Raw genomic sequence first — 21,778 nt, forward strand, 5'->3', positions numbered from 1 at the left:
CTCTTGAATACTACCAATCTTGCTTTCCTGAAAAGCTCCGATCTCATCACGCAGATCAAAAAATCTCCTGAGAACTTTTCCAGAAAGAATGTTCTAGCAGCATGGAATACAACACACACACACACACACACACACACACAATGCTATAGCGGAGCTGGGATAAAGGGCATTAGGGTGACAGCAGAGTTGGGATTAATGGCGTTAGGGTTAGAGCACAGCTCAGGGTTCGCGGTGTTAGCGTTAGGGCCGAGCTCGGGGTGGAAGAAAGAAGGGCTAGGGTAGCGCCGAGGCCTGTGCTCGTTAGGGTCAGGGAGGAAGCGACCGAGCTAACCAGGAGGAGGCCGGGCACGCTGTGCTTTACACGTCCCCCAACGCGCTCTGCTTCAAATACTAAACACACCACTCGACAGCTGCCAAGACATCAGGCTCGTTCCCAAGGCTCCTCTTTAACTCGGCCCAGAACGCGTACGACGGCCGTGCCTGCTTTTCGCCCGTTTTTACACACCACATCGCACCAAATGCGCAGCCCGCCGGCTTGAGCACAACGCGCGCCGCGCCTTTTCATGTGCGCTACGCGAGACTGTTGCTCTCTAGTCGGCCAGGCCGGGCCACGGGAGAAACGAGAAAGCCCGTCCTCGCTCAGCGTGTGCTTCAACGTTTTGAATCTCGTTTTGCGAGTGGGATTTTCACCGAGAAATGCCATGAGAAAACACATCTGAGCGCGCGCCGCGTCCGTGCATTCATTCAGCGGCGCGCGAGTTGAGTCTACAACGCTCTCATATCTGTTTTTAAGACCAGCCCCCGGCCGCGGGGAGGGAGGATCCTGTGTTACACACTAACGTACAGCGTACGACTCGTGTATTCTACGTAGTTCCAAGAGAGATGGCAGAAGTCGCACCCGCTCCCGCCGCCGCGCCGGCCAAAGCGCCCAAGAAGAAAGCAGCTTCGAGAGCAAAAAAAGCCGGCCCTAGCGTCGGCGAACTGATCGTCAAAGCCGTTTCCTCGTCTAAGGAGAGGAGCGGCGTGTCTCTCGCTGCTCTGAAGAAAGCGCTGGCTGCCGGCGGATACGATGTGGAGAAGAACAACTCCCGCGTCAAAATCGCTGTTAAGGGTCTCGTGACTAAAGGCACTCTGGTGCAGACCAAAGGGACCGGCGCGTCTGGCTCTTTCAAGCTGAACAAGAAGCAGACCGAAGCCAAGAAGCCCGTGAAGAAAGCCGCGCCCAAAGCGAAAAAGCCCGCCGCCAAAAAGCCCGCCGCTACTAAGAAGCCCAAGAAGGTAGCGGCCAAGAAACCCGCCGCCGCGGCCAAGAAGTCTCCTAAGGCGAAGAAGCCCACAGCCGCCGCAAAGAAAGCCACCAAGAGCCCGAAGAAGGCGAAAAAGCCCGCGACCCCTAAAAAGGCAGCCAAGAGCCCCAAGAAAGCGAAAGCTGTCAAGCCCAAGACCACAAAGCCTAAAGCGGCAAAGGCGAAGAAGGCAGCACCCAAAAAGAAGTAAAGACGTTTGTTTCTTTCATGCTTTTGTTCCTTAACGGCTCTTTTAAGAGCCACCCATATTTTCCTTTAAAGAGCAACATTTTCAGTCAAGCTTTATGTAATCAAAGCAATACACGTTAGAAACATACAATAGTATGGACACACATATCTACTACATATCATGTACACATAACCACAAGCCGATGCTGATTTTAGTACAGTAGAATAAATCCTGATCGTGATTCCTAAACGTCATTCCTGATCTCCAAAACGATCACAGAATATGTAGGATAACATATTGATACATAATAAATCAATGTTAATGATAAGAATAAATCAGTTCAGTATATAGTTGTTACTTCGTGCTTTTGTATGAATATTCCCTTCTGTCTGTTTTCATTCGCGCTCTCTCTCTCTCTCACTCACACACACACACATGCACAAACAGGGGTGGGAGGGGTGACGCTGGAATTCGACGGCCTGTTTTTGATTGGCTAATCTGCCATTGCGTTCTTAGCGAATAAGAGAGTGGCCGTTTTGTCTATATCACGGAGAGCTCGGGGTGTAACGTTTATTTAGGAGTTGTTAGAACAGATTTGAGCATCAAGATGAGTGGCAGAGGAAAAACCGGCGGAAAAGCTAGAGCTAAGGCCAAGACTCGTTCATCCAGGGCTGGACTTCAGTTCCCCGTGGGACGTGTGCACAGGCTTCTGCGTAAAGGCAACTATGCCGAGCGCGTCGGTGCTGGCGCTCCGGTCTACCTGGCCGCAGTGTTGGAGTATCTGACCGCTGAGATCCTGGAGTTGGCCGGTAACGCCGCCCGTGATAACAAGAAGACCCGTATCATTCCCCGCCACTTGCAGCTCGCCGTGCGTAACGACGAGGAGCTGAACAAACTGCTCGGTGGAGTGACCATCGCTCAAGGTGGTGTGCTGCCCAACATTCAGGCTGTGCTTCTGCCTAAAAAGACCGAGAAGGCCGTCAAGACTAAGTAAACTCGTCCACTGCTGCTTTGTCAGTACCCAAAGGCTCTTTTAAGAGCCACCATCTTTGCTTAAAAAGTGCAATTTTACACCCGTTTTACTACTGAAAGTGTGCACTAGAAAGTCAGCACGTTTGAAATGAAAACAGAAGCGTTATACTTTGCTAATAATTATGTGATAACGTTAAGTAGTAGTAGTAATAGTGGTAGTTAGCGTGTTGTCTAAATGAAATCTGAGGGGTGAAATTGTGCACTTTTAAGACAGCATATTTATAAAAAAAAAAAAAAGGACGATGATTTTGTAGTCATGATTTGATACCATATTTAAGTAATGACTATAAGAACAATAGCATAACAATAGCATAACAATAGCGTGCTGGTTAAATGAAGTCTGAGGAGTGAAAATGGTTTGTGACGGCGTTGTGTGTGTTCCTAATGAACAAAGCATTTGTGTTAGAGAGCGCGCCAATACAATAGAATAGTGGCGGGCGTCTTGTGATCCGAACGGTGGCAGAGAAGACGGTCCAATAGTCAACAGGTGACGTAAAACGTTCTATCGAATAGCAGACGAGCGCGTTCGAGACGCCCAATCAGCGCAGGGCGGCGTTATGGCTTAAAAAGGCCGCGTTCGCGCACACAGTTTATTCTGTTTTTCTAACCGCGAAGTGCAGAGTTTGACGCTATGGCAAGAACCAAGCAGACCGCCCGTAAGTCCACCGGTGGCAAGGCGCCAAGGAAGCAGCTCGCCACTAAGGCTGCCCGCAAGAGTGCGCCGGCTACCGGCGGCGTGAAGAAGCCTCATCGTTACAGGCCTGGCACCGTGGCTCTGAGGGAGATCCGTCGTTATCAGAAGTCTACTGAGCTGCTCATCCGCAAGCTGCCCTTCCAGCGCCTGGTGAGAGAAATCGCTCAGGACTTCAAGACCGACTTGCGTTTCCAGAGCTCGGCCGTCATGGCCCTGCAGGAAGCGAGCGAGGCATATCTGGTCGGTCTGTTCGAGGACACCAACCTGTGCGCTATCCATGCCAAGAGAGTGACCATCATGCCCAAGGATATTCAGCTGGCCCGCCGTATTCGCGGAGAACGCGCTTAAACCACAACTCCGTCTAATATACACAAAGGCTCTTTTAAGAGCCACTTCACCGTCTCAGAAAACGGAAAATTTTCTTTCTTCGGCAGTCTCAATATTAGAACGTGGTACAGAGATAAAATGACACTTTTATTTATATATATATATGTGTGTGTGTGTGTATATATATATATATATATATATATGTGTGTGTGTGTGTGTATGTACAAGGTTTTATATTAAATATAGTGCTATGAATATTAATGTGTGTTTATATAGATGAGCCGTTAATTGTGGTTATGTCCGAACAACACAATGCACAGTAATGAGCTGTGTCTGTAAAATAGCCCAAACCTACCTTCAGTTTCAGGCGGCGTTGTGGGTTGCGCTAGATGGAGCTTGACTGCCCTCGTGTGGCCAAACTCGGGAACGGCGATTTTCTAGAAGCGGATTTCTGGGCAAGAACTGTTGCATGATATTATTATTATTAATCTCTCTCTTCCCTTTTGTCCCGTCCATGATAATTATTGTTGTTATTTAACAATTGTAGACATGAGCTCATGTTAAAATGAATAAATAGGGAATAAAATGGTAATAACCATATATATTCTCGAGCGAAATAGACGAGGCCACCTAGGGAACACATGAAGTTATGTAGGAGCAGTGATGAGAATGAAATGACTAATAATATTAAGAAAGACATTAATAATGTTAATATTAGCAATTAATTTGTGTAATTTATTATGATAACTATACTGCTATGTACATGATATAATGTTGATATGTTTTAAATGTGTGTTGTGTTCTGTCCTTATACCGTGTCTAGGTCAGTCTCCCTGGCGTGCGCGCACAGACATATAGTCAAATCCGAGCAGCGAGCCATAAGATCTGTTATGACGTCACGTTCAGAGTTCTGTAAGTTTCCTGATGGTATGCTTGACGGTTGTTCCCTTTATGACGCCGCGAATGTCGAGGTTTTTAAACGTTGTGGTATCTGAGCTGGCCTCTGTATTCATTTGAACGGAGTAGTGTTTAATCATTGGTCTATCTAACCTTTTCATGTGCTTAGTTTCTTTGTTTGTTCATCTGTCGTGTTTAAGAATGGACGTTGAAATAATATATCCAGATATCTGTACAGCTGCTTTGTGACAATGTAAACTTTAAAAAAAAAAAAAAACCAACATTTCAATGTCTAGAGAAGAGGGTGCGTTCTTTAAAAAATAAATCATAATGATGATGCTGTGAAACAGTTCAGAAGCTCCGTGTATTGTCCTTGATACGTGAAAACTAGACAATGCACAGTAATAACGCTGATGAGCTGCGTCAGTGTAAAATAGCCCAAACCTACCTTCTGTTTCAGGCGGCGTTGTGCTGGATGGAGCTTGACTGCCCTCGTGTGTCCAAACTCAGGAACGGCAGTTTCCCTGAAGCGGTATTCTGTTCCAAGTTTGTGGTAGTTAGCCAAGAAATATTACATGATTACCATTACTCTCTCTCTCCCCTTTTTAAAACCTGTTCACGATAATTATTGTATACATTACCTTTATTTTTGTAATCTTCTCCCATATTTGTGGATATTCTCGAGTGAAATAGACGAGGCCATGTAGGGAACACATGAAGTTACCTAGGAGCAGAGTCTAAAATATCTTTTTGAGGGACCTCAAACTATTATCATTTGCTATACTATTAATCATTACGTTAAGTACATCTTATTCGTATATGGAAAGTACTTAATGAAGATAATATACTTTAGATTTTTTTATGTAACCATTTAAGTATTTGTTGAAATGCTTTTGTTACTGATAAATACATGTACATTTAAATTGATTTTGTTCTGTCTGTGATTTTGTAGATCTGGATGTTCAGCTGGTCTCAGATCAAGCATCCTCCTCTGTATTGACTCCACTATCCCCAGCTTCATCCCATTCATCAGATTCCACAATTGTCCTGGAGTCCAGAAGAAAGAGAAGGAACCCAACAGTTAATGGAGCAGAATGAAGCAAGACAGGTAAGCTTTGAATAAATGCATTTAAAATACTCAATTACGTAATTGTTTATTATTGATACTTATCTGTAGAAGTGTTTTGTAAATGTATTCTCGACATAAAGGAAAGGCATTAAAAATCCTCTTAAATTTCCATGAGCATGTCATAACGATGTAAGATGTTTTGGCAGAAAGTTGATTGTGTTCTGAGGGTCAATCCAAAGGGTGAGGAAATCTTCAAGGAGTATGAAAAGACCAAAACACTAACATGTCTGCAACCAGGACGTTCACCATCTGTTTACGTGTGGCATATGTTAGAGCTACATGGGTAAGAATTGGAGGTCACTTCCCTCCCTTTGTCATCACAACAGATTCATGTGACGCAGCTAAAGAATGATATTCTGTGTTGCTATAAAAGGGGAATTTATCCTTTAACTTCTTGCAAAACATACACACTTGCAAAGTAAATTGATTTATTTTGAAAGGATGATTCCATCGTCAAGTGTGAGGACGAATTATGCACTGGGAATTGTGACTCTTTTTCCATACCTCCAAGATCCTTTCTCCAAACATGGATATGTAAGTTCTTGTATTCTGTCTGAAAACCCAAACCAGTGTGTGTGTTTATATTTTCTTCCCTTTTATAGTTTTAAAGTTAAAAATGATCTTGTTTTAGATGAGTGTTTATAGGTTGCTCAGCTTTGTATTTTCCACTTGTTTTTGTAATTTTATATAGTCATTGTGTGAACTTATTGTGTTGAGTAATTCATTCTTGAAGCCAAGAACGAGATGCCTCTGTTTGGGTCTTTTCTTAAACAGGAACACTACTATGATCCTTTAGGGTAATACTGGCTTCATTGCATGGAGGATCAAGACAGTTCAACATAACACCTGTGCTGGCTCCCGGTGTCATTCCAAGACTGTTCTTCAGGATGGTCCAAAAAACAGACAAGAATCTCTGTTAACTTGTCAACAGCGATTTGGTGAGGAGTGCAGGGAGGCGATATCTACAATACGATATTCCACTGATGAGAAGATGAGCGACTTTCCAGTATTGACAGAAGATGGTGGGTGAGGATGCATCATCTTCTGTCCTGGATTTGTTCACTTGTTTCCTTGCTGTATCTGGATTGGTAAGAAAATATTTAGCTTTGGAAGTAGTTTTGAAAAGGAAATGACCTTCTCTGTAGTTATTAAAGGAGTTTACTGGTACAGTAGAGAAAGGAGTTGTTCAGTGATCACCATAACAACAACAGGCCGGTCCAAACTGAGAAATTCAACGTTCTAATCTTTTATATCCCAAATGTATGCATAAATAACACAGCAGATCTTAATTTTTAGTATTTGACCTTTTATCCATTTATGTCCGTTATGTTTAAACCTGTATAAACCTTGTTTAAAGATCGACCACGATTTCTCCATGATGTTTGGTGACGAAGTGTCTCAGAAGTTCCTGGCAAAGTGGTCAACATTCTTCAAGCCAAAAATCATTGCAGACTGCAAGACTCTTAAGAATATGGGCGAGCTGCTGTCAGGAACTGAACCTGAATCTGAGGACTACAATGGTCAGTATAAACTGTTTTGTATTTTAAAAATGTTCCAGTCTTTAAAAAAAATAATTAAATAGAGATCATTTAATTATTTTGTCATATCTTTAGGATGGGACAGCGATATGTCCTCAATCCTTTTGCAGCTGCATCTGCTCCCTCTAACCTCAAGAGGCCAGAAAAAAAATATCCAAGATCAGTTCAGCTCAAGCAACCAGCCATCTTGTGAGCTACCTTAAGGTATGCAAAAGTTAATATTTAAACATCAGATCTTAATTTTAGGAGCTCTTGAGGTGTAGGTTATTTTGGGATTCTGAGACCTGCATCTCATTTTGCTTACACCACCTGCAAACAAGATGTGACGGTGCTAGTGATAATGTAAAAAACATGCAAAGAGTTTTATTTTAATATTTATTTTATGTCCCTTTGCTGACCTTCAGGAAGGAGCCAGTGTGACTACCTTCATTGAGAGTGCTGACACAAGACAACCATTTCTCCTCTGCATCGGTGAGCGAAAGAAGGATATCCAAAAGTTCTACATTATTATCGACCAAAAGGCGATCCCATGTAAGGCGCACACATCAGTGGCAGCTTTTGATGAACTGTTCAAAGCTCACTATGTCTTCAGTTTCTGATATGATGAAGCTCTTTGTGATTTCTACACATTTATCCAAACCACTATATATAACATCGATGTCGGAAGAGCAATGGAGAGCCTGCGTGTTAAAGAACTTTGAGCATGATTGCTGCAGCGAGATTAACTGCCTTGAAGATGTTCACATGTTTTGTATGTAAAGCACACCTCAGAACTTGTTTGGTTCTTCGTCAACATTTAAAATTTCAACATGGTTTATATCCTAGCAAAAAGTTACATTTAAAATGTGGAGAGCCAGGTCGCCTGTTATCATTTTGTACTTATAGTGGCTTCCGAAAACACCTCAGCAAGGTACATAGTCACACTATGGATCAGGAGTTTGATACTAATCAGGATCTTTCCACTCAGGGAGAATATGAGGCGGAATGTTCAAATGATCGCCCAAGTTTACAAAGTTGGAGTTTACAAAGACATTAATGATGGGTCGTGTTTCCAAAACCATGCACTGTTCTCACAGCAAAAGCACGCTTTTGATTCTATTCTATTACAACGATTTTGAAACTGCTAACCCTCTAGGTTCCAAGAGGGGGATCCACAAACTTGGTTGAATCTATTTTACTCTAAAAAATCTTCCACGCAAGTGTAACTCTGTACTGATTAATGTACATCTTGCAGCTTGATTCTACACGGAAGATCTTAAGACATATGGTTTTGATGTGATAATAAAGCCCCTTATTGATGACCTGAAAATCTTAGAAACCGAAGGCATACAGCTTCCTTGTTTTGAACAACCATTGTTTGGCTCAGTAATTCAAGTAACAGGAAATAATTTGGCTTTAAATGGCTTGCTGGGAATCTTACAGTGCAACTAATTTCTGTAGGCTTTGTTTAATTAGTAAGGAAGAAGTTCAATCTATATTTACTGGAGATCATCCTGGGTTAATTTTTCGTTCCAAAGAGGTTCATACTGAACATTGTAAGGCACTAAATGAAAATCCTGAACTGCGGTCAATATATGGTGTCAAAAAGTCATGTGCGCTCAATTCATTAGAGTATTTCCATTGTACTGATAACTATGCTGTTGACATCATGCATGATCTGCTAGAGGGTGTGGTACAGTATGAACTTAAACTGGTTTTTGAGTACCTTGTTAAACAGGGTGCACAGCTTTAATTATGGTTACACAGACCGTAAAAACAAACCAAGTGGGTTAAAAATGGATGATATGGGCAAACACCTGGGTTTGAATGCCATACAGTCATGGTGTCTTCTGCACAACACTCCACTGATATTTGGTGGTCATTGAAAGGAATAACAATCACTGGAACTTTCTCCTGCTTTTGATACAGATTGTCAATATAGTGTTCTCCTACACCATAACTGATGGGATGATATGTTACTTAAAACATCTGATCTGTGATCACCATACTCTATTCAAAGAATTGATTCCTGACAAGACGTCGATTCCCAAGCACCACTTGATGATGCACTATCTGAGATGCATAAAAAAAAATGGCCCTCTTATCCATATGTGGTGAATGCGATTTGAAGCTAAGCACCATATTTTCAAAAGATGTGGCAAAAATTTAAAGAATCTCATTAAATCATTAGTAAAGCAACATCAACGTCAATTGGCATTTAACTGTGAAAATGATTGTTTTAGAAGGTTTTAATTTGGTCCTACATCAAAAACCATCTGTAACTTGCAAGGTGGGGAAGAACTCAGTCAGACATTATATTTAGAAGCCTGTTTGAGTGTTACAAGTACAAAGTGGGTCAGACATTATGGTACTGAGTATCAGGTTGGTGTGTTCATATGCACTGGATGTACTCATTAATAACGAATAATAAACATTTCTATATGTTGATAGAAATATAAAGCATTTATATATATATGTATGTGTGTGTGTCCCCTTCTCTTATCTAAATATTCAAACAGCCCAAGAAATAAAATTAGCTATTTTCTGAGACGATGAAGTGACTCTTAAAAGAGCCTTTGTGTATATTAGACGGAGTTGTCGTTTAAGTGCATTCTCCGCAAATACGGCAGGCCAGCTGAATATCCTTGAGAGAGATGGAGAAATGTGAAAAGCTAGCACTGTGGCTACGTGTTTCGCAACCATGAGCTGTATTTCAACGCTTTTTGGCCACAGCATGCTGCCTCACAAACGTCCCAATTCATGCCCCCCTTTTCCACAGTCGTTGTGTATATCCAGGTAAGGATAAAAGTTACATTTCCATCCATCCATCTTCTATACCGCGTAATCCTTCTCAGGGTCACGGGTAAAAGCTACATTTTCCAAAGAAATTTAACTCGCTGAGATGGGCAGTCCATAGGTAGTCGGTACCTAGCCGCCCAAGGATTGGATTGCATTGTGACGGCTCAACTATGGAATTGTCCCGTTCTGTGAGACCTTTGGGCTGTCTCGCCGCATCGTCACCCTTCAGTTTATATGACAGCACAGCTCATACCTCAAGACTTGAATAAAATCTATTTGAGAAGCAGTCATCTAGTCAGCGAACATTAAAGTAGCAGGCCTTGGACGAGGTGGCCGAGAGGTTAAGGCGATGGACTACTAATCTGTTGTGCTCTGCATGCGTGGGTGCGAATCCCATCCTTGTTGCAAATTTGTTACTTTGCCTCCTCTTTCCAGCAATATCTGGCTTTGTTGCAGTCTGTCTCACACCTACAAGGCCTACAAATGGGAAGCTTTGTACAGGTCCCTGAGCTAGCACTAGAGAGGGCGGAGAAATGTGAAAAGCTAGCACTGTGGCTACGTGTTTCGCAACCGTGAACTGTATTTCAATGCTTTTTGGCCACAGCTGCTGTAAGGCTCTGGCGTCTCTGGAGGTCCGTCAACGCAGAACGCATTCCGCAGTGCAGACGACAGTGGCAAAGAACCTGCACCGAAACCTCTTTTTTGCTCCACACACCGGGATGTAATTTCATACGCGTGAGCTATGTCAGCAAGAGGTTAAGGTGATGAACTGCCAATCCGCTGTGCACAGCCCATGTGGGTTTGGACCCCATTTTTCTCGTAAAGACCTTGCTTAAGCGCATTCTGTAAAGGAAGCGTGCATGGTGCAGACATTGTTGGCGTCTGCATGAGCAGTTAGTCTGAAGGGGAAATTAGGGTCAGGTGTTTTCAATCAACGGGATGACAATCAGGTGTGAGTGAGCACCCTGTCTTATTTGAAGAACGGGGATCTATCAAAGTCTGATCTTCACAACACATGTTTGTGGAAGTGTATCATGGTATGAAAAAAGGAAATTTGTGAGGATCTCAGAAAAAGAGTTGTTGATGCTCATCAGGCTGGAAAAGTTCAAAAAAAAAAAAAAACATCTCTAAAGTGTTTGGACTCCACCAATCCACAGTCAGACAGATTGTGTTCAAATGAAGGAAATTCACGAGCATGGTTACCCTCCCTATGGAGTTGGTCTAGTTTGGGCAGAAATGATAAGGCTTATAATGTTCTTTTGGTGAAGGCTTAACTTTCAAAACTCACTTCTGCATTGGCCAGGAATTGAACCCAGGCCTCCCACATGGCAGGCACGAATTCTACCACTGAACCACCAATGCTTAGTTTAAATAACTAAAGACTTCGCAGAGTGTGCTGTTCAGGTAAGTATTGTGCTGTTCAGCAATTTGGTTTCAGATTTGAAAAGGAGAATCCTAAGTCTCTTCCTTATTTCAGCAGCAGTCACACACTATATTTCCAGATACTGTATAATATTATAATATCTCCTCTCTGCTCAACACGCATGTAATGCAGACTACATACCGTAGAGCAGTGTTTTTCAACCACTGTGCCCTGGCACACTAGTGTGTCGTGAGAGATCGTCAGACGTGCCGTGAGAAATTGTCCAATTTCACTTAGTCTTAAAATTCTTTTTTATTAAAATTTATTCATTATTATCTGCAAATAATAAGCCATGGTTGAGTGTCTGTGCTGTAATATAGTGACTGGCAGAGTAATGTAATATTCGTCTAGGTGGCAGCAGGTAATTGCCTCCTACCTTCTTAGAGACAAGAGAATTAGTGACGCATGCGACAGGTCGTGGTGGCAGTGATGGAGAAGTTTTTAAAAAGGAAAAATGCAAACTCCGAACTGGGCCCTGGACAAGACTGTGACCCAGGTGAAGGGCCTAGTATGAGTGGTGGTAAAAAGAAAGCAAAGACGGTGAGCTCGAGGCAATACAGCGAAAGTTATCTTTCATTAGGATTTACTTTCACCAGTGATGAGAGGACCCCGACTCCATTATGCTTGGTGTGTGGCGAGAAGCTGTCCAATAGCGCCATGGTGCCAAGCAAGCTTAAACGCTATCTCCAAGTAAAACACCCGTCGCTTCAAAACAAGCCGATGGACTATCTTGTTTGCCTGCGTGAAAACACCGAAACAGGCAACATTAATGAGAAAAACCACAAAGGTAAATTACAAAGCCCTCAAAACTAGTTGCTGAACTTGTAGCTAAATGAAAAAAGTCCCACACTGTGGCAGAGACGTTAATACTACCTGCCCACAAAGACACTGTCATCGAGATGCTCGGCCCTGACGCGGTTAAAGACATATCTAAACTCCCGCTCTCAGATAACACAATCGCCAGACGTATTGATGACATGTCTACAGACATCGAAAGCCATGTTTTGGAAAAGATACGCATCAGTAGGAAATTTACGTTGCAACTTGAAGAGTCTACGGATATTCTCAGCTCTTGGCCAATGTGCGTTTTGTGGATGAGATGACATTAGAGAAAACTTCCTATTTTGTAAGGCACTGCCAGAAAAAACAACAGGAGAGGAAATTTTTTGGGTCAAATCGGAATATCTTGACCAGGGAGGACTTACGTGGGAAAATTGCACAAGTGTTTGCACTGATGAGATGCAGCCATGGTCGGGCACACCTAAGGCTTCGTTAGCAGAGTGAAGGAAAGCAACCCAGATCTTATTGTTACACATTGTTTTCTGCACCGTGACACCTTCGTTGCAAAGACTTTACCAGCAGAACTAGTTCCTGTGTTGGATGATGTTGTGCACATAGGGAACTTTGTAAAGACACGACCATTGAAAAGGTATATTTGCATCTTTGCGTGAGGAAATGTGAGCGGAGCATAAAGCCTTATTGCTCCATACGGAGGTCCGATGGTTGTAACGTGACAAGTTGCTGGCCCGTGTGTATGAGCTGCGGGAGGAACTTAAAGTGTTTCTGACAAATGAGAGGTCTGATTACTCAAATCTGTTTGCAAGTGATGAGTGGTGTGCAAAGGTGGCATACCTGGCAGATATATTTCATCATCTGAATGAACCGAACACACGGATGCAAGGCCGAAATGAGAACCTGCTTACAAGCATGGATAAAATAAATGGATTCCATTTAAAGGTGCACCTCTGGCAACAACATGTGCAAAGTGCCAACCTTGAGATGTTCCCACTCACAGAGGAACGGCAAGATCACCCTGCTGCACTGTGTGAGGTAATAGGTAAACATCTGAAAACTCTTGAGGAGAAGTTGTCATTTTATTTCTCTTCAGCCTCCACTGAATGCCTTGACTGCTGTTGGAACGGACATGACTTTACAGGAGCAGGAGGAACTAACTGAACTGAAACAAGATCGTGGTTTAAAGCTAAGATTTGCTGAACTTCCTTTGGACAGTTTATGGTTGACTGCTGCCAAGGAATTCCCCATTCCGGCCAACAAAGTTTTGACATTGCTCCCATTTTCCACAACATATGTGTGTGAGCTGAGCTTTTCAAGCCTAACTGCTATAAAAACTAAAAACAGAGAGAGACTGAAAGCTGTTGAAGAAGAGCTTCAACAAAAGATGCCTTTCTTCAATTCCTGCCAGGATATCGGCTTTGTGTTCATCTAAACAGGCCCAGGTTTCACACTGAGTGAGTATAAATAAATTGAGAAACTATATTTTAATTATATATACTGTATTAGGCTACAGAGTGTCATTCTGTAACATTTTTGGTTGGTGCTGTGCCACAAGATTTTTCCAATGTAAAAAATGTGCCATGGCTCAAAAAAGATTGAAAAACACTGCGTTGCACTACACAATTTAAGAAGCTACACTTACTTCTGCTTCCATTGTAACACTTTTCAGTTTTGGAGCAACAGCAACAACAACAACAACAACAAAAAACTGTTGGAACAAAATAAATCTTATTTTCCATTCCAGGTTGCAGGTATTCACGGGTGCAATGCAACACTGTTCCACACACAAATAACTTTTGAATGTTTAAGTGACTAAAATCAGAAAGCGCTACTAGCATATCTGACAAAGATGACTCATGAACCAATTCTTTAATCACTAGCTGAAAACGACGTATTGAATTTACACGAACGTCAAATAACAAATACAACATTCTACTTTCTCATGAATATGGTATAGTGCATTGCTTAATCAGCAGTTTTTCTTAGAAAGACAAGATATTTAAATTGAATAAATTTAATGAAACCACACATCAAGCTGTCTTTTCTAACAGAACATTAAATTTAGCATTAGCTCCCAGTTCCAGAACGTTCTAGCCAGACATTCAGGGGTTAATCCAAGTTACTCAAGGACGACGCAGAACTTAAAATAAAATAAATTGATAAATAGTAAAGAACGCCAAAGCTTACATATGGAGTATCAAAGGTCATTATCACAGGATCACTGGAATCAGGCACTAGGAGGAAATTCCAGGACAAATTAGGAAATACAATTAACTGACATTTTCAAATTCTTTGCAACTAAAAAGCTGTAATCATATACTATATAACTTTTCTTTTTTTTTTAAAGCATTTAAAGTATATAACATTAGCACCTTGTAATGTTATACTAGATGAAAAGTAAAGAATCCTGGAACATCTGAACATCCATAATCTGAAAATCTTGAACCTAGTGTCAATCGAGTCAATCCAATCTTTCTTGTGTGCGTTTAGCGGTATTCTGTCGGACCTCTTTCCTGTGTGGGCGTCCCCGAGCATGACTACGGCGCGCTTCAGTCGAACATCGAGGCAGCTCTATGCGCCCGCTCCCTGCAGCCCGTCTCCAGCATGACCGCCAAGGTGATCCAGCTGTACGAGACCATGCTGGTGCACCAGGGCGTCTTGCTGGTGGGCCCTACAAGAGGCGGTTAGACCACGGCGTACCGTGCCCTCGCTGACGCACTGCGCACCCTCCACGAGACAGAGGGCTGTGAGGTGAATCCCTTCTACAAGCCCATCGAGACCGACGTGCTCAACCCACAGTCAGTGAGCATGGACGAGCTGTATGGTGAAGACGACCCTCTCACACTGGAGTGGAGTGCCATCAAACCGTCCCTCGGCAGTGACACCGCCGACACGCACAAGTGGGTGGTGAGTGACGTACCTGTGGACGTGCCTGTGGATTGAGAAAATTACCCCCGTGTTGGACAACAACAAGACGCTCTGTCTGGCTAACGGTGAAAGGATCAAGCTCACACCTTCTACACACCTGTTATTCGAGGTGTTACCCATCAGACACAGATAGCACCGGTCCTAAAAACCATCACAAACAAGCACAAGCATGTCATTTCCAAGAAGATTTTTTTTTTACATTAAACGCGTTCCTGATGGAAAGGTCACACACGAACGTATCTTTAAGACTTCACACTTTCATGCCTATAATGAGCTATAAACGCATTCGAAGCATGTTATAAAGCCTCCGTAATGCATTATGCATAGTATTTAAATAAATATTATTATAATAACATGCACTACACTACATTATGAATTCTTAATGTATTGTTAACACGTCTTTACTGTGAGCGGGATGATGACCAGACGCAGGCAGGCTCCCGGGTACTCATATCCGTAGACGTACTGATACAGAGCCATTCTGGCCACGCACTTATCCAGATCCACGTCCCAGTATTAGCACAGCTGCCTCTGCCAATCAAAGTTACTGCTCAAGTCCACCTACGTGAACACATACACAAAGACATGTGATATATATACGGTCTCACTGTATACGAATTGGGCATTCTCACTGACGATATAGCGTGGATAGTTTATAATGAGTGTGTTCATACTGTATAAACCTGGAAACTGATTTGCATATGCACTGCTGTCAGAGCTGCAGTTATTTTTAAAAGATTTATTAACAGCTTCTGACCAATCAGATCTGACCACACCCATGATTCCCTTCGCTCTGAAGAGAAGATGTGTAGCCATCTGTACCCTTTCATTGATGAGCTCGGTGACGATGTCTCTGGCTGGCCATCTACAGTAATGAGAGCTGTGATGATGCTCTGATGTATTTTGGGTAAGTTACCCTGAACCAGAGTGGCCAACACATTCAGCTTCTGTATAAACACACACACACACGCACAGAGTAATACCCGTACATTACCACATATTACACCATACACCATTATGTCATGTAATCAGAGAAGGAAATCTGAACTACAGTTCCCAGCAGCCACTGCATCACAGTCACATGACCACCTGCACCTGGATCACATTCCTGGTAAGCACTTGTGTATTCAGCCACAGTTTTCACTGCACTCTTTGTCTCACGTTTGTCCTTCTTTACCTTTGTCCCTGGTGCTGTGTTTTTCTCTTTGGTTTATGTTTAGTCTTTGCCACAGTGATTTGCCCCAATGTCAGTGTCTTTTGTATTTTGTTTAGTTCTTTGTTAAACTTGAAAAATCTGCACTTGCATCCATCTCAACCTCCATATCGTGACACAAAAATATAAATATAATATAATATTATATATAAATGTGTGTGGGGGTATATATTAATAGAGAGAAAGGCATTTCTTCTCAGGGGGGAGGGGAGTAATCAATAGGAAGAAGGATCTGAGAGGGAACATGGACAAAATTAATGGAACTTTTTCCTGGTTCGGCCCTAAATTTGGGCCAGATTAAATTTCATCTGTACAAGTTGGACAATAGGGATGGGGGAACATAGATCCAGTACCCTTAAACCCAGTTAGAACTTCTATTCCAACCATTAAAACCATTTTTTATCTTGAAATCTAGGGGCTTACCCAAACAATAAAGTCTAATCACCTAATTTTTAACCAATAAAAACTCCTTTTTCCAATGTTGAAACTTAGGGGCCAACCCTAACCCTGAACTTAACCATCAGAAACAAATAATATGTTCTCTAAACTGATCCTCCAACCCCCAATAGTTAACCTCACCTAAAACGTCTTACATTTAGACAGATTTTCTTTTAAAGTCTTTAATTTATTTATTCATTTTCATATGGTTCATTTACATGTGATTAATTTACGTATGATTCATTTTCATGAGATTCATATTCAAGTGATACATTTTCATGTGATTCATTTACATGTGATTCATTTTCATGAGATTCATGAAAATTCTTTTTTTTTTTTAAAGTGGCAGAATTCATTTTTAACACAATATATAGATTACATATATATATAATTTCTTTTCCATTTTTTTTTTATACAACTGATATTTTCTCATAGAATGTTAAATACATATAGAGGAATATATACAGAATGAAGGACAAGGTTTTGTGCCTGTGCCACCTCCCACACCAATGAGTGTTGGGTTGAGTCATCCCTTAACCTAACCCTGCCTGAGCCTTTTCATTAAAGGTGTTTAATTTAGTTTGATGTGGTTTAGTTTGTTAGAATGTGAATTTATCCGTTATATGTAGGCTAGCTAACTGCGTAGTTAACTAACGTTAGTCAGCTGACAAGAAAAATATCAGACTTTTTCCTCATTCCCTGCCTGTCCAAACCCTGCCTCCTCTACATCAGATGCCAACGATGTTGAGACCAACTCGACCAGTGAAAGTTCTCAAGTGACATTTGAGTCATCCCAGCCCGTTTCAATCGGTGTGCAATCTTTTATAGATGATGACAGCCAAGCGCAGCGAGTTGAGTCTTCTCCCGTCCCTGCAGCTCTCATCCCGACAAGACAGTTTAAATCAGCTTGGCTACAAGACTTCGCCTGGTTACGTTATGACAAAGGGAAAATGTACTGCACCTTTTGTGCTAAAGCAGGACAAGATATTGCTGGTAAAACAGAGTTCATTACCAGTTCGAGTCATTTTAAAAAAGAAACCGTAAAGAAGCATGCTGACAGTAAAAAACATGAGAACGCCAGGGATTGTGTCATTGCTAGGTCTGCCCCTCGTGCCACCCCAATCGTGAAAGCAGTGCAACGTGCTAGTGATAAAGTCGCTGAGAAAGAGATGAGGGAATTGAAAATAAAATTCAATGCAGCCTACATGACTCTGAGCCTGAATAAGCAGGAATTGAATAAAAAAGTGAAAAAAAGAAACAAATGACTGCACATTTAAGTATTTACGGTAATATGATTCAAGATGGGGGCAGCACTGCCACTGTTGGGCCTTGAGCAAGCCCCTTAACCCTCTCTACTCCAGGGGCGCTGTATCATGGCTGACCCTGTGCTCTGACCCCAACTTCCTAACAACCTGGGATATGCAAAGAAAAGAATTTCACTGTGCTGTAATGTATATGTGATCAATAAAGACTCATTATTATTATTATTATATGACGTACTGAACATTGCACATATTGCACACTGTGTCTACTACTTTTATCTACTATCCACAGTCCAAAGGCTGTGGAGCTAGAAGGCTACGTGTGCGAATGACAAAAGATTTAAAAAATAAACTAAAAAATGTATCAATACATGAAATTAGATTACACAATGTAGTTGAGGTTTACATGAATAAGCAGAAATGTAATCATGCTTATCTTTCCTATAGCACAAATGAAAAGCCCTCTCTAGATGAGCAGATTTGTCAAATGAATTTTTTTCCTTCTTATCCACTCCTACAGTAAACTAAAGAGTGATATTCAAATTACACTGCTAAATATGACTAGTATTAGCTACGTGTAGTAGTGCAAAATAGTCCATCAAATGTATTAGCAGGTGTAGCCTATACACGAGTCCACTATTGGTCATATCACTAATGAGAACATGCCCCAAATTCATTGCTGTAGTAGAATTTAATTGTAAGTGAAATGATAAATTGTAATGTCCTTAGTATTTGTGCAGTCTACAGGTCCTCTAACACTCTGTTAAATGAATAAATGTAAATGTACTATGAGAGAGATAAAAGTAGTAGACACAGAGTGTTTATTTTTTGTCTATATTGCTCATTTCATTCAGTGCTTTAACGTCTATAAATCCTGCAGAGATGTTATGTATGAGATTTGTAATTTAAATCACTGGATTTTACTTACTATTGTTATACAACTTAAAGGCAGTCATTTTTCCTGGTTTAAAAGACTGCATTCTACTGCAGACAATCTAAATGGAGAAACGTAATTTTAAAAATGATTGTCAACTTAACAACTTGTGTTCATAATTATGGTAATTTAGTAAATAACACTTAAATTCCTTTTAAATAATGTGAAAATAAAGTGTGTTTGTGTGTGTCATATTTTTGTTTGGATGTCTGTGTGTAATACACATGGCCATTCCATGTATAGTAACATTTGTGTCAGGAATGGATGGGATCCCGATTTAACATAACTATATATATTTTATGACCTACCACAGAGTGTTAAAGATCATGTGTGCAACGTGTGTGGGGTGAAAAACACATGGCCGTACCATGTATGGTAACGTTTCTGTCACCAATGGATGTGATCCAGATTTAACATAACTATAAATATTTTTATGATTATGACCTTTGATCTAGATATAGAGAGTTAGAATGTGTATCTTTTTGACCTTTGACCTATACCTGTCAAAACTAAGGGTACATTATATACAAACTATTTCTCTCTCAGGAGGACTCGGGCCCAGAGAGCAGCACAGGAGCTGGTAGAGAAGAACAGTTTACAGATGATGAGGAAGAGGAGGAAGAGGTCACCCTAGATCAGCCGACTACCTTTATGTTTTCCAAACAGCCACAACATAGTGTTGTGATGCAGGAGAACCAGACCGCAGCGCAGGAGCTACAGGAGGAGAACCCCTCACAGACATGGAGGAGGATGTGGTCGAACAGCCAGGATAATTTTACACAATAGAACAGTTAACCTGGTTCTTGGAGCAGATTTTAGGACAAGATGATGTCGTACTAACAAACTACTTTCCGGATAGAAAAAAATTCATAAAATCTGTGGAGCACACAACAACAGGTGAGAATCTGGGCGTGCTGTCACCAACGAGACGCTTCAGATTGGGGATATGGGCATCAGAGGCAGCGTTTAAGGAGGTGAATGAAGCAGGATCAGGTAACCCACCTACTTCAAACTTTTCAGAACAACCTGAAGAACTGTACACCACAGAACAGTTAAACTGTTTTCTAGACTTAACAAAAGGAAATCGTAACGTCTTGCTAACTAACTACTTCTCAGGCAGGGAAAAAAAAAAATTCAATCTGCACAACAAGCAATAAAAACTGAAAACCTGGGCGTGCTGTCACCACGGAGACGGTTCAGACTGAGAAAATGGACATCAGCCGCAAGAAAAGCTATAATATGTATAGCACTGTGGACATTTGCACACTATATGACTACAATGGACTTGTAGTAGAACTGAAAGGGTTGGGGTTTTCTGGGTTGAGGGTGGGGGTGGGGGGTCTGAGGGGGTTCTTCTCTCTTCATCTTTTTAAAAAAATGAAAATAATTATTTAAAAAATGTAGGTATGTAAATATACCAAAATTGAATACATTAAAGGTGTCTTAAAGTAAAAAAAAAAGTCTCTCTTGCTCTGTCTCTCTCTCTCACTCTCTCTCTCAGGATTGTGGGTAGTGGGAGGAGTCGAGAGTTTTGCGGCACACTTTTGAGAGTTTGTTAATTTTAATCAATTTCTTAGTTCTTTTTTAAGATTCATGTAAAAAAAAAAAAAAAGATTAATCTTAGACATAAAACTTCTTTGAGCGCCGACTTCGGTCGGAAAACTTTGACAAATGGGGTGAAGGGGAGATTTCTCACGCTTGACTCTGAGACATGGATTTAAATGTACACCTGATGACTCCGTATCTGTGGAAGATGTGCTGGTTGCAGTCAGTGAACAGGTCGGTGGTCAAATATCCAGTCAGCTTGTAGGATGAATAAAGCTGTTGTTGTTTTTCTCGCCGAGGTTCAGATGGTAGATGACCTGGTTAAATGCGGACTCGCGATTAATGACACGACCTGATTCCACTCGGTCTGAAAAATCCGGATATCAAGCACGTTGTGTCGTTTCGGCGATTTACGAACATGATTCTGAATCAACAACAGGATCCGCTCAATCTGGCTGTAAAGCTGACTAATGAAGGCAAACATTACACAATCTTTATTAGTTTGGATCATATGCTGTGTTTTTTGTGCGGAGAACTAGGACATGTCAGACCGTCTAATCTTCAAACAACTGAGCGACATGCCAGACAAAATAACCATAATAATAATAATAATAATAATAATAATAATAATAATAATAATAATAATAAACTTCATTTTATAAAGCGCCTTTAAAGCAGCTTCTCAAAGCGATGTACATAAAATCACAGTCCACAGAAAAATAAAACAAATAAAGGTTAATAAGAATAAAAATAACAACATTAATACTAATAAAAAATAATTATTAAACAATCGAAAAAGACATCAGCAGTCGAATGCAAGTTTAAAAAAGTGTGTCTTGAGAAGAGCTTTAAAAATGCCAAAAGTCTGGACTTCCCTGAGTTCAGGAGGAAGAGAGATCCAAAGTGAAAGGAGCATAGACAGAACCATCTTGTTCCAGATGTTAAAACAGCACCTAAAGGGAATCCTGATGCAGGAGATGTAGAAAATCATGATTACAACGAGGAGCGGGTAAGTCAGGCAAGTAGTGGAGAAACATTGACTCAGACAGTAAATGAACATGATAAACCATCAGAAAAAGAACAGACAGAAATAGAAAGTAATAAAGGAGATGGTGAAAGTGAAGCAGCTGTAGATATTTGTACTCAGATGTCCACCATGAGTTCAGAGTATGCTCACTCTGAAAATGACTCAGATGTTGATCTAGAGAGCATAGAGAGTTGTTCTGATATGGATGATGCTGAAGGAACAGAGTCTCTCAGCGCTAGACTGTACACATTAAAGCAAATTAATGACTTTCTAGATGAGACTAAAGGAGCTCGGAAACCACAAATTGAGACTTTTTTCCCTGATTTAAAGCGCTTTTTGGTG

General features: G+C 41.3%; 3 protein-coding genes and 1 long non-coding RNA gene across 8 annotated transcripts; all 4 read left to right on the forward strand.

The window, feature by feature from the left end:
• The first annotated feature begins 447 nt into the window (after positions 1 to 447).
• On the forward strand, positions 448 to 1,524 carry LOC128630471 (histone H1-like). Its single transcript, XM_053678976.1, has one exon. The coding sequence runs from the start codon at positions 883 to 885 to the stop codon at positions 1,495 to 1,497; it is 615 nt and encodes a 204-aa protein (XP_053534951.1). The 5' UTR covers positions 448 to 882; the 3' UTR covers positions 1,498 to 1,524.
• Positions 1,525 to 1,951: 427 nt separating this feature from the next.
• LOC128630405 (histone H2A) lies at positions 1,952 to 2,695 on the forward strand. The gene has a single exon (XM_053678940.1). The coding sequence runs from the start codon at positions 2,084 to 2,086 to the stop codon at positions 2,468 to 2,470; it is 387 nt and encodes a 128-aa protein (XP_053534915.1). The 5' UTR covers positions 1,952 to 2,083; the 3' UTR covers positions 2,471 to 2,695.
• Positions 2,696 to 3,121: 426 nt separating this feature from the next.
• LOC128630401 (histone H3) lies at positions 3,122 to 3,696 on the forward strand. The gene has a single exon (XM_053678936.1). The coding sequence runs from the start codon at positions 3,140 to 3,142 to the stop codon at positions 3,548 to 3,550; it is 411 nt and encodes a 136-aa protein (XP_053534911.1). The 5' UTR covers positions 3,122 to 3,139; the 3' UTR covers positions 3,551 to 3,696.
• A 52-nt stretch (positions 3,697 to 3,748) lies between these two features.
• Positions 3,749 to 9,974, forward strand: LOC108262207 (uncharacterized). Of its 5 annotated transcripts, none has more exons than XR_008394747.1 (7): positions 3,749 to 4,979; positions 5,379 to 5,534; positions 5,702 to 5,838; positions 6,330 to 6,643; positions 6,913 to 7,075; positions 7,169 to 7,297; positions 7,498 to 9,974. It is a non-coding gene; the product is annotated as an uncharacterized LOC108262207 (long non-coding RNA). The 5 variants fall into 5 exon arrangements; XR_008394746.1 differs by having other exon boundaries at positions 3,749 to 4,958; XR_008394743.1 differs by having other exon boundaries at positions 3,749 to 5,534.
• Positions 9,975 to 21,778: the final 11,804 nt, after the last annotated feature.

Source organism: Ictalurus punctatus, unplaced genomic scaffold (assembly GCF_001660625.3).
Source record: "Ictalurus punctatus breed USDA103 unplaced genomic scaffold, Coco_2.0 Super-Scaffold_100056, whole genome shotgun sequence".
Classification (NCBI taxonomy): domain Eukaryota; kingdom Metazoa; phylum Chordata; class Actinopteri; order Siluriformes; family Ictaluridae; genus Ictalurus; species Ictalurus punctatus.

Excerpts from the sequence above, each read along its gene's own strand:
- LOC128630401 (XM_053678936.1), top strand. The coding sequence starts at position 3,140 with ATGGCAAGAACCAAGCAGACCGCCCGTAAGTCCACCGGTGGCAAGGCG.
- LOC128630405 (XM_053678940.1), top strand. The coding sequence starts at position 2,084 with ATGAGTGGCAGAGGAAAAACCGGCGGAAAAGCTAGAGCTAAGGCCAAG.
- LOC128630471 (XM_053678976.1), top strand. The coding sequence starts at position 883 with ATGGCAGAAGTCGCACCCGCTCCCGCCGCCGCGCCGGCCAAAGCGCCC.